This window comes from Notothenia rossii (assembly GCF_949606895.1).
Source record: "Notothenia rossii genome assembly, chromosome: 10".
Lineage (NCBI taxonomy): Eukaryota > Metazoa > Chordata > Actinopteri > Perciformes > Nototheniidae > Notothenia > Notothenia rossii.
The window spans coordinates 16,987,577-16,999,283 of NC_136908.1; the positions used below are offsets into that span (position 1 = coordinate 16,987,577).

The window sequence follows — 11,707 nt, forward strand, 5'->3', positions numbered from 1 at the left end:
GTATTAATGTGGACCGGAGGGCGAGGGTGACAACAAGCATAAGTTTCACTTTCCTTTTTTATTTAAATTCCAACCTCGTTCATGAAGAATGTTTCTCTGTTGTCCCTGTTCATAAAGCATAACACAACACCAAGGGTGTAACTTTGGTTTGAGAAGTGGGGGGGACACAAAACAGGGGTTCCTCCGCAATGAAACATTTTCTCAATTTAATTCCATTTCCTGCCTTTCTACAAATATATAGTGTTAATAAATCCAATATATATATATAGTGTTAACAAATCCAAGAAAAATGTGTAGTGTATATAGTGTGCACACTTATCTAGTATCCTATGTGAAACTGTTTTATTTGTGATGACCTCACATCCTCTAGGGGGGTCCGGGGCCATACACCCCGGGAAGATTTTTTTCTTTAAATTGAAGTTGAATGTATCAATCTGGTGCACTTTGAGGGCAACATTAAGAGATTTATGGATACAGTTCTCAACACTCATATGAAACAGAACTGTATATATTTCAATAATCAGAAAACCATTAGAATGTGCTCACAACCAATAACAAATCATTGATAAACTCCTCTCTCCTATCTTTATCTTACCTAGTCTGCTTTCTTTCTTGTTATTTATGCATATTGACTAATCACTCCCCTTTCAAACTGTGTTTTATATTTTTGTACTGACCTATAATACACATTGGAAGGATTTCTTAACTTATTTTATATACAACTAATATTAAATAAATGGAAATATGTGTTTACATAGATGACCAAACCGTTTGAGACCCACTGAGATAACTTAGATTAAAGTTTACAATCTAATCACTCAGATTCCTTTACCTCCCTGAGCTGACGTTATCTCTCTCAGTCCGACAGGAGAGGACTCTCCCTCTTCTTATTGTTCTGTCTGACTGTCTGCCTTTCTCTCTCTCTCTCTCTCTCTCTCTCTCTCTCTCTCTCTCTCTCTCTCTCTCTCTCTCTCTCTCTCTCTCTCTCTCTCTCTCTCTCTCTCTCTCTCTCTCCGCCGAGGCCGCGTCCTTGGTTTGGGGGACATTTCGAGGCTGCTTTGCGCAAGGACCAATTTCAAAAACCCTTGCGGAGAATGGCTGAACCGACGCAGCACACATTTAAATGTAAGTATGTAGTGGCATAGAACATGTGTTGGTAAATATGTTACTTTGTTACATTTGTTATCACCAAAAATGTGTTCCGTGAAAGTAAAGCAAGTTCATAATTAGATAGACATCGTGAGGTATTTATTTTCGGTAGTTTATGTTGACACCGTTAGAGAGTGGCACACTTGTTAGCCTGTTCCATTCTTCTTCGTTTTCCGAAGCCGTGGCTTGGAAGCATACTTGCTTCGTTTCTGAAGGAAGTGACTTGGAAGTACGCGACTACCAAACCAGCATCCTCGAGATTGAGAAACGGCCAGCTACTAATCTCCGTTAGCTCCGAGCTAGCACCAAATGCTAACCACAACCCCCGTAACTCTCTGGCCCTGCTTACTTTTAATAGCCTACTTGTAAATAAAACTTTTGGCCCGTAATTTATTTTCCTCATTGTAGTGACCAGAGAGGGGAGAGGGGGATATATCCAGTCTCTGATAGTGTTACGTTATTATGAGAGTGCTCTTTTTGATTCTGAAATTGTATATATATTTATATAAATATATACGTGTCTGTGTGTATGTGTCCGCATCTGTAGCCTGTTATTGTCTCATTATACCGCACTGTGAATGAATTAAAAGTACATATATAAGTCGTCATGAACACATCTGTCCATCAGACAGAGGGCTGCTGTGCCTCCTGTCATCATTAATGGACGTATCTTTAAAATGACCGCTCAGAGGAGAGGAGTTCTAATTTCTCTAACCGCCTGCTGCTTCCCCTCCTCTCTCCTCGGCTCCTCCGCTCGCATCTCCTGTGGGCGGGACTAAGTCTCGAGGATAGGAGTCGAGGAGGGGAGTTGGAGAAATGAGAAAGGGCCTCTCTCTCTCTCTCTCTCTCTCTCACAAGATGCGCTCGTGCCATACACACACACACACACACACACACACACACACACACACACACACACACACACACACACACACACACACACACACACACACACACACACACACACACACACACTCCTCCGTGACGATGACCGCTTTCGTACAAAAATAATAATAAACACATTTAAAAACTGTGTGGGGGGAGGGACACAAATGGGATTTTGAAAAGTGGGGGGGGGACATGTCCCCAGTGGAAATTACGCCCATGCACAACACCATCAGAGCTCGGTGCATAGTATCTTGATGCGTTTACAGTAGTCCGCCGTTCTTATTATACATCCATGTAGTCCCGTGTAGTCCGCTGTATAGAATTGTAGATTCCCCACAGCAGACGCACATTTATGACGTCCGCTGGCGCATCATAAATACGTCGGATAGTGAAAGTGCAGTCGGATTCTCAAAGCACTGAGTCTCTTCTCCTAAATACTTTTGAATTATCCTATCCACTATTCCTTAACCCCGTGACGTTTCACATAGAGGTCAAGGAATAGACGATAGGTTAGGTTTCGATGACGTAGCCGGATGCTACGTCATCGAATCCCGTCGAAGGACTGTTCCGATGTACAGGATCCTTGGAATTCTACCGAAGGCTGAATACTTTGTTGCACGAAATTTCGAGGCTGCTCATGTGTATCCTCGGCGGTTTTAAAGGACCCACAATTCTTTGCGCACGGACCAATTTCCCAAATCTGTGGCGGGAAATGGCTGAATTGAAGCAATACACATTTAAATGTAAGTATCTTCAGTGGCGTAGAAAGTGTGTAGTGTTGGTAAATGTGTTACTTTGTTAAATGTATTACCACAATAAATGTGTTCCGTGAAAGTAAAGCAAGTTCATAATTAGCTAGGTACATCGTGAGGTAGGCTAATTATGTCAGTATCGCATGTCTTCACTTAAGTTCGCTAGCTCATCGATATAAAACCTATGAGAAGTAACTGCGGTCAAGCCAGCCTCCACTTCGGAAAACACAGTGAAGCCAGCCCCCACGTTGTATTGGGTTGCGCGAATATCCTATGCACTACGGTACAGGCCTGTAAAAACTGCCTTCAAAATAAAAGCGCTGACTCGGTCAATAACAAATATACCTAAAAAAACATATATACTGGAGCTTAAATTAAGAAATATGTACTATATAATGTAATCAATAATAATTTTAAACAAACTACGTATAACTACCAAATTATAACTGAGTGAATGTACAACTTAAGGATACAGTTATGAAGACATATCTGACCATTACATTCATTATTAAAAATGTCCATTTCCACTGAGTGACTAATTTCAATTGATGTTGACACCATCTCACAACACTCCAAAAATAACATGACTTTCTGAAGCACAATTTAAAATGTATGGTGTTTAAAATCTCAAATTAGATCTATTGTCCATATATATTTTGATTATCATTTAATGGAAACTGTCCATAATCAAAGAGTCATTCGAAGTCAATCAAAGACTAATCACTCCAGGGTGATAGCAGGACACCCCATCTAGTCAATCAGAGAACAGGACAATCTGATGTACAGTTTCAAAATAAAAGACCTTTGAATTCTCATTTATGAGCTATCATCCCTCTGTTTTTAGATAAGAGTAAAACAAAAACTTTCCAGTATCAAATACTTATTTCACTTCAGGGTTATAGCAGGACACCACATCTAGTCACTCAGAGAGAATTCATGTCGGTTGCCGGACTTGCCGGTGTTTGGCCTGGTATTCATTAATTACACAAGGCATCATACATACTTTTGTTTCTTGTGTTTGCTCAAGGGAATAAGGAACAGACCGAGGCATTTATACGCCACCGTGTTGAGCACCGGCACCTTTTCACGGGCGGTAGGGACACCGCCGCCAATGGTTATCGGTGAGAAAAAGTGAGATTGTTTAGGTAGTAAATATTGTTCAATATGTAATTTAATCGCTGCTTTCTCCTTCTTATCATTTACATAGGACAATTTTGGCAAAAATGGGGGTTATGGGCAAGGTAACCCACACCCAAGCCAAAAAGAAATGGGACAATCTGAAAACCAAGTACAAGGTGGGAGAGTTTATATAGACATGATTATATGTATTATGTTTTCATATATTAATGCATGTATGTAATGTATGTATTTGGTCTTCACTGTTCAGGAATGCAAGTGTCCCGCCTCAGGACAGAGCACTGACGACGGGAAACCGACGGCAGCGACTTGGCCCTGGTTTGTCCTAATGGATGAGGCATTAGGGCAGTCTGCGGCGGGCTTGCCCCCCGGCCTGATTGTCTCCATCAAAGAGGACAATCCAGGGCCAAGCACTGCCCAGGAAGGTCAGAGAGGGCGAGGGGATGAGGAGGAGGAGGAGGAAAAATACAAGGAGGACACGGAGAGACAGAGAGGAGGAACGAAAAAGAGGGAGAGAGAGGATCCCTTCCTTAATCTCTTAAGGGAAGACCTCCTCTATCAGAGAGAGGCAGAAGAGAGGAGAGCAGCAGAGGCCCGAGAAAGATTTGAAAGGTTCTTTGCTCTCTTAGAGCGTTTTGCACCACAATAAATAATTGAATTAAAATGTAATTAAAATGAACCTTGTTTTGACTTTGCCTCTTTTGTTGATATTTGTGGTTTATGCTACAATGTGCACCAATATGTGTAAAAAAGGTTTGCAGACATCAAGTATGATATACGAATACAAATTGTATTATTCAGAATCAGAAACGGGGTTTGCCAGGTAGGTTCACACGTACGAGGAATTTGACTTGATGTCATGGTGCTTACATCAAATATAAAACACTGTAAAAAAATATAGATAGATAGCAATAAAGTAAAGCAGTAATTTACAGAGAAATAGAATGCAGTAAATTATAGAATATGAAATGTGTGCAGTAAGCAATATTTGAACATTGTGTGCATTAATGTAATGCATATAGAGTCTGCGTTATGGCTGAGGTAAAGTGTCAGTGGGGGGGCCGGGCTTTGTTTGAGAGGCCGGTAGCGGAGGGGAAGAACTGTTCAGGTGGCGAGAGGTTTTGTTCCTGATGGAGCGCAGCCTCCTGCCAGAGGGGCGGGGGGTGAACAGTTTGTGTCCAGGGTGGGAGGGTTCGGCAACTATCTCCTCGCCTCAGGGTCCTGGAGATGTGGAGGGATGGCAGATTACAGCCGATCACCTTCTCTGCAGAGCGGATGACACGCTGCAGCCTGCCCTTATCCTTGGCTGTGGCGTACCAGATGGTGATGGAGGAGGTGAGGATGGACTCGATGATGGAGGTGTAGAAATTCACCATCATTGTCTTTGGCAGGTTGAATTTCTTCAGCTGCCTCAGGAAGAACATTCTCTGCTGGGCTTTTTTGATGAGGGAGCCAATGTTCTGCTCCCATTTGAGGTCCTGGGCGATGATGGTGCCCAGGAAGCGGAAAGACTCCACAGCAGTTACCGGGGAGTCACACAGAGTGATGGGGGCGGGTGGGGCTGCGTTCTTCCTAAAGTCCACAACCATCTCCACTGTCTTGAGAGCGTTGAGCTCCAGGTTGTCCCTGCACCAGGTCACCAGGTGGTCCATCTCCCACCTGTAGGCAGAATTGGTGATGGTGATTTTATGATTTTCTTATGGCTGCTTATCCTCCAGGACTTTTTCAAGGCTGCATACAGAAGGAGAAAGTTCTATGTTAGTTTAGTGGTTCTGTCCTGGAGAGATGATCATTTTACAAAATACAGTTACTCAAGTACATAAGTAGATTGTGACGTGGGATTTGAGCCATTTTTTTCACCTGTGCAAAATAGTCATAGTCCAGTGGAGCAACAGCAAGTGCGGACACCTCGTTGACAAGGGCCGCACGCCATGCTGCTCCCCTCTCACTCTCCCCACCACCTTCATGCGCAGCAGGTGGCTGGTTGTCCTCCTCCAGGGCGGCATCTTCTGGAGGTAGGTCGTCCCCAACCCCGACACATATATTGTGTAAAATTACACAGGCTGTCACAACCTGTGCACAAGGCAGAGCAAAAAAAGGACAAAACAAAGTGTGATGCATAGTATCTATCATATGTGACTATGCAATTGTTAGACATTAAGACAGTCTTAGTATAGCAGGATAAGGATATTAGGATTTCAATTAACTAATTTGCTACAGAAACATTAGAATGATTCATTACCTTAGGGACAAACTTAGGATGTACTTCAAGTGCTTCTAAAAAGATGCTCCTGAAGCGGGTTTTCAGCACCCCAAAGGCCCGCCCAATGATTGAGCGACCCCTGGAGTGATGGTAATTAAACCGTTGTTCTGCCATGCCTCTCACTGGCCTCTTATATGGTGTGATAAGGGCCAGGGGTTCCTGCAGACATGGGGAGCCACCATCAGCTAGGATGAAATACCCTGGTGGAGGGTAAGTCCCCCTAGTGTAAATGGGGCTGTTCTTAAGAATCCCTGCATCATCCATGGATCCTGGGTAACCCACAAAAATGTCAATAAAGCGTCCCTGATGGTCACAGATGGCCTGCAACACAACTGAAGGGAACAGCTTCCTGTTGTAGAAGTCTTGACCATCAGGGCCACCTGGGCATTTGATTCGGATGTGGCAGTCGTCAATTGCCCCAGCTGCCTTGCTAAAGGCTTGGTGGTGAGCCAACCGGGCAAAACCCTCACCAATCACCTGCAAGTCCTCAACGCGTGGGAGATGGACAAACTGGGGCAAGACGGCCACCACCTCATCCACCATCCTGTGGACAATGCGGTGAACGGACGGCAGAGGCACATCGAACGCACGGGAGACCACTCTGTAAGCGGAGCCACTGGCAATCCAAAACAAAAAAACAAGGGTCTCCAGAGTTGGCCCCCATCCATGTTGCCTCTCCGTCTTCAGCGCCACTAGGAGCTGATGGATGGCCTCCCTGCCAAGCCGAAAGTCAGGGCGGGTGTCCTCGTCTGCAAAATACCTCTGGAGGACTGGCACGGTGGCATTAATTATGCAGTAATGATGGGCCTGCATAACATAAAGAATAGAGGGCAGTTTAAGTTTACTTGACATTTGTTCATTGTTATTTTTTTCAAATCTGCTATTTGCTTGTGTGTGTGTTTACATTATTAAAAACACAATTTCAATGTGATTACACATTTTCTCCGCATCGATAAGTGTTAGAACGACTACAAACATGCACAAACTGCAACATTGACATGCGCGGGAAGCATACAATAGGGAATAGAAAGGGGTGTCTACCAAGGGGGATTCAAACCATCATGACAACTCAAAAACTAACTATGGAGTTATTATGGATGCTTCATTTACTTGATTCACATTAGAGAATACAACTTGTAAGGAAGGCAAGCGGCAAGACTTATTTAACTAGCTTACCCATTCTCCCAACATGTTATAAAACAATACATTATTTCTCCTACCCGAGCAGGTCGTCCTCTGCAAAGGCGCCGACAGTACATCCTCCTCCTCCGAGCAGACAGACGCCGACGATACTCCCGCTCTATCTCGTCCTCCATCTCAAAAAATTGATGGATAAAAGATAACAACAAAAACGTATCCATCTTCGATCTTTGCAAATCAGTTATGAGTCTTCTTCTTCTTCTTCTTCGGTGTTTATTGGCGGTTGGCAAACCAACTTGTAGGTGCATTACCGCCACCAACTGGACTGGCGTGTGGACAAGAGACTATGCAGAAAAATAATAAAAGAAAAAAAAGAAAAGAAAAGAAAAAATAAATAAAACTCTTATTTTAAATGTATCAATTTCTCTTAGAAACTTAATAATTTCAAAATCTATATTGCCTGATGTTTTCCCTAACAGCCCTGAAAGTGAAAAGTCATGGTATTTTGCTTTCTTCAGTGTATGGAAAAGCACATTCCTCAGAGTAATATATTTCCTGCAATGCAGTAAAACATGTTCGACAGTTTCTTCTGGATTGAGAGTCCTGTATGACCTTATTCTCATCCGAGAAATTACATTTTCTTCCCTTCTTTTAAACCCCCCCTTCCTTCCATCCCCCACATACATTTGAATTTTATAAAGATGTCTTCCTGTATCATTAATGTCCCAATGTTCTTGCTATGTTGTTTGTGCATACATATTTCTGTATGAATGTTTTAACCTCCGCTTTGCTAAGTGGAACTTCTATGTCTGTTCGTAATTCTGAGTGTTTCTTTTATGAGTCTTCAAACAAATCAATTTAAGGCGGGGCCTTGCATATGACACACACCTGCTAGCCTGTTCCATTATTCGCTCTCCGAATGCTAGGAAGGATTATTGCCTAGCCTCTGAAGGACCTGACTCGGAAGGACATGTCCTACCAAGGAAGCGTCCTCGACTTCTACCGCTGGGCGAGGCTAGCTTTTCGTTGCCACAGCTACCGAGTTGCGTAACCATTTAAAAAGAGCCGAACAACGCCAAGAGCTTCTGTTCCTTAGCAACACCAAAATAACAAGGAGGTAAAAATTAGCCTTCTTTACTTTAACATGTCCCAGGGAGGACGTGTGGGGATATCACAAAACAAGACAAGTCTGAGCTAACCAAAAGCTGTAACTTCTGACAGCGGAACGGGTTATTTTGTACCGCACGGAACCAGTTGCGTTGGGGACGGAAACTAAATCTGTAAACAAACGTAGCTAGCAACGGTTTTAGTTAGTAGACGTAAACACATGTGCAAAGACACTGTGGTCTAAGCTCAAACAAGATGTTTAAAAACACGTTTCAAAGCGGATTCTTGTCTATTTTATACAGCATCGGCAGCAAACCACTTCAGATATGGGATAAAAAGGTGAGCAGAGTTACCTATTATTATAACTATCTTCCTTAGCTAACGTTAGCCGCGCTAGAGCTAACTAGCGTTAGCGTATGTGTCTCTGTTGGAGCTTTAGCTTGTTTTTCGTATACGCTAGAAGCTTACGTTATTTTATTCGATAAGTGGATTTAATCGGATCTAGTAAAATGGTGTCGTTATGATAAAATCATTGATTTATTTAGTCAACCCCATTTTTCAAGAACGCTGGCAACCCCAGCTGATATTTCCTGTTGTTGATAGTCTGAAACACAGGTTACAGTAATGATTCAAGGCATAAGCATTGATCTGAAAGTAAAGAATGGGTCTTGTGTTGCTCATAAAACATCGAACATTTGACAACCACTAGTTTTCAGTCATTGTTAAATAACTAATGCAGGATACTAGGTGGACCAAAAGGCGCTGTTGCCATGCAACAATTAATAACAGAAAAAAAACACTTTGTTTAAGATTCTGAGGTTAACTCACTTTCAACACCTTGATATGTTATTTATTGTGCCTGTTGTAAGATTAAGTTAAAACTCACAATATTAGGCTATATACAGATTGTTTTACCAAGAAACTGAGATAAAATGTTAGCCTTGTTTTTGTATCAAATAGATTCATAACAAATGTATATTCATGTCGTTTTGAAATATTTGGGAGCTTGCCTTACTTCATACAGTTTTCCTATTTCCTTACCTTTTAAACAGTATGTCACAGTTTATGTGGAAGAAGAATTATATAGAAATATTAAGTGAAATTATGGTGACAGCCATCCTAAACCAATGTGACATCGCTTGATTTCTTTATGTACATTTTAAGAAAATACAATTTCTGTGCTTTCACAGGTTAGAAATGGTCATATCAAGAGAATCACAGACAATGACATCCACTCACTGGTGTTGGAGGTCGAGGGAACAAACGTCAGGTGAGTTTGTGACTATTTTAACCGATTTTTTAGCTCAGCTTGACTCATTATTAAAGCTCTAGTCACTAATTTACCACCCTTTTATTTTAATCGTAATTTCTTCTTTCTGCAGCACCACATATATAACATGTCCTGCAGACCCTAAGAAGACGTTGGGCATCAAGCTTCCTTTTCTCGTTATGATCATCAAAAATCTCAAGAAGTATTTCACCTTTGAAGTCCAGGTGATGTTAACATTCTTGCAGATGAAAAACACTTCCATGTCTTGGTGGCAGAAAGAAACAACTCAACCTTTCTTTTTATCTTTTCCATATTTCAGGTGTTGGATGATAAAAACGTTCGGCGGCGCTTTCGGGCGAGTAACTATCAAAGCACGACACGAGTGAAGCCGTTTATCTGCACGATGCCCATGAGACTGGATGATGGCTGGAACCAGATTCAGTTTAACCTGTCAGACTTCACCAGGAGGGCTTATGGGACCAATTACATTGAGACGCTGCGTGTACAGGTGAGTGGACAGGAAACGGGCGAACTGTCTCCAGATGCTACTTGCACTTTCACTAGTGTGACATAATAATAATAATAATAAAGCTTTATGTATATAGCATTTTTCATACAGCACGTGCAGCTCAAAGTGCTTGACAAAATGGCATAGATCACAATTAAAAGATATAAATAAACTACAATAAATTCCCCTCAGATCATAATAAAGACCTTTACAGATACATGCAGCATAGCTACACAATATAACATGTTAACAGGTTAAGAAACACAAGGAGGTAAAAGGTAATACAAATAAAATACAATAAAATAAATAACGATTCCTCTCTGGGAAAAAAAAGACCCACGACTAAGTGAATCGATGCAACAATATGAAACCCTACAAAAATAAACATAGGTACAACAAAAATTAAAAGATAAAAGTAATACAAAATTCATATTTCTAATAAAGGGTAAACAATTAAAATATTAAAAGACCAACATAAAAGGAAATATTGCTATTCAAACTGTTCAATATATAATATAAGATAAAACCCTTTAAGACCTATAAGATAAATAAAACAATATAAAAGTAGGTAAATAATAAAGACTAAAATACCATTTAAAAGGGGTGGGGGGTAGCTAATCTAAAAAGATTGGTCTTTAGCTGTCGTTTAAAAATGTCCACTGAGTTGGCCCCTCTGATATTTCCTGGTAGGGTGTTCCACAGTTTGGGAGCGCAGTGGATAAAAGCGGCCTGACTCATTTTATTTTGACATTTGTAATATTGTACTATTTTTTTAATGAATAAAGCTATGTTTCGTTTCAGATCCACGCTAACTGTCGAATAAGGAGAGTGTATTTCTCAGACAGACTGTACTCTGAGGACGAGCTCCCTGCAGAGTTCAAACTCTACCTGCCCGTCCAGAACCAAAAGGCCAAGGTAAAACACACACACACACACACACACACACACACACACACACACACACACACACACACACACACACACACACACACACACACACACACACACACACACACACACACACACACACACACACACACACACACACACACACACACACACACACACACACACACAACCAGACCTTTGTTTGCACGTTTACAGTTTGTTTAAAAAGATGATAGATATTTAGCTGTTGATCTGACAGTTTGTTTGTGTTTGTTTCTTGCAGCAGTAAGGATTCTCCCCTGCACCGTCCCCCCTGAGCTGATGTGGAGTTTAGCTGTAAGATATAACTGTGTGTAAACATGTGATTAACTTTAAAACTTTGCAATATTGTAATTTTTGAACTTTGAGTTTTGATTGCCGTCTTGTGTTGCTTTCTGCACAATAAAGTATTTTATGTACTCATCTGTCATCACAGTTTTAAATATAATATAATCTATAGCATTAGTTAATCGTACAATAAATCTTACAATTGCCAAAATAGTTTAAAAAAATCCATTCTTAAAGCAGCCATGTGCTGGCAAATAACTGGGAAACAGGATAGGAGG

At 41.3% G+C, this 11,707-nt stretch overlaps 3 protein-coding genes across 4 annotated transcripts; 2 read left to right on the top strand and 1 right to left on the bottom strand.

Annotated features, from left to right (window-relative positions):
- Positions 1 to 2,407: 2,407 nt before the first annotated feature.
- LOC307022580 (uncharacterized protein) lies at positions 2,408 to 4,616 on the top strand. Its single transcript, XM_079655420.1, has 4 exons — positions 2,408 to 2,780; positions 3,817 to 3,910; positions 3,997 to 4,084; positions 4,177 to 4,616. The coding sequence occupies exons 1-4, from the start codon at positions 2,675 to 2,677 to the stop codon at positions 4,573 to 4,575; spliced, it is 687 nt and encodes a 228-aa protein (XP_079511546.1). The 5' UTR covers positions 2,408 to 2,674; the 3' UTR covers positions 4,576 to 4,616.
- A 744-nt stretch (positions 4,617 to 5,360) lies between these two features.
- Positions 5,361 to 7,586, bottom strand: LOC307022579 (putative nuclease HARBI1). Of its 2 annotated transcripts, none has more exons than XM_079655418.1 (4): positions 7,410 to 7,586; positions 6,169 to 6,996; positions 5,787 to 5,999; positions 5,361 to 5,585 (listed from the first exon to the last, which is right to left on the bottom strand). In XM_079655418.1, exons 1-4 carry the CDS (start codon positions 7,548 to 7,550, stop codon positions 5,499 to 5,501), a joined length of 1,269 nt encoding a protein of 422 aa, XP_079511544.1. In that variant the 5' UTR covers positions 7,551 to 7,586; the 3' UTR covers positions 5,361 to 5,498. The 2 variants fall into 2 exon arrangements, with proteins under 2 accessions (XP_079511544.1, XP_079511545.1); XM_079655419.1 differs by having other exon boundaries at positions 5,447 to 5,657.
- An 810-nt stretch (positions 7,587 to 8,396) lies between these two features.
- Positions 8,397 to 11,564, top strand: cfap20 (cilia and flagella associated protein 20). The gene is made up of 6 exons (XM_079654244.1): positions 8,397 to 8,775; positions 9,627 to 9,706; positions 9,819 to 9,930; positions 10,026 to 10,214; positions 11,016 to 11,129; positions 11,386 to 11,564. Exons 1-6 carry the CDS (start codon positions 8,692 to 8,694, stop codon positions 11,389 to 11,391), a joined length of 585 nt encoding a protein of 194 aa, XP_079510370.1. The 5' UTR covers positions 8,397 to 8,691; the 3' UTR covers positions 11,392 to 11,564.
- Positions 11,565 to 11,707: the final 143 nt, after the last annotated feature.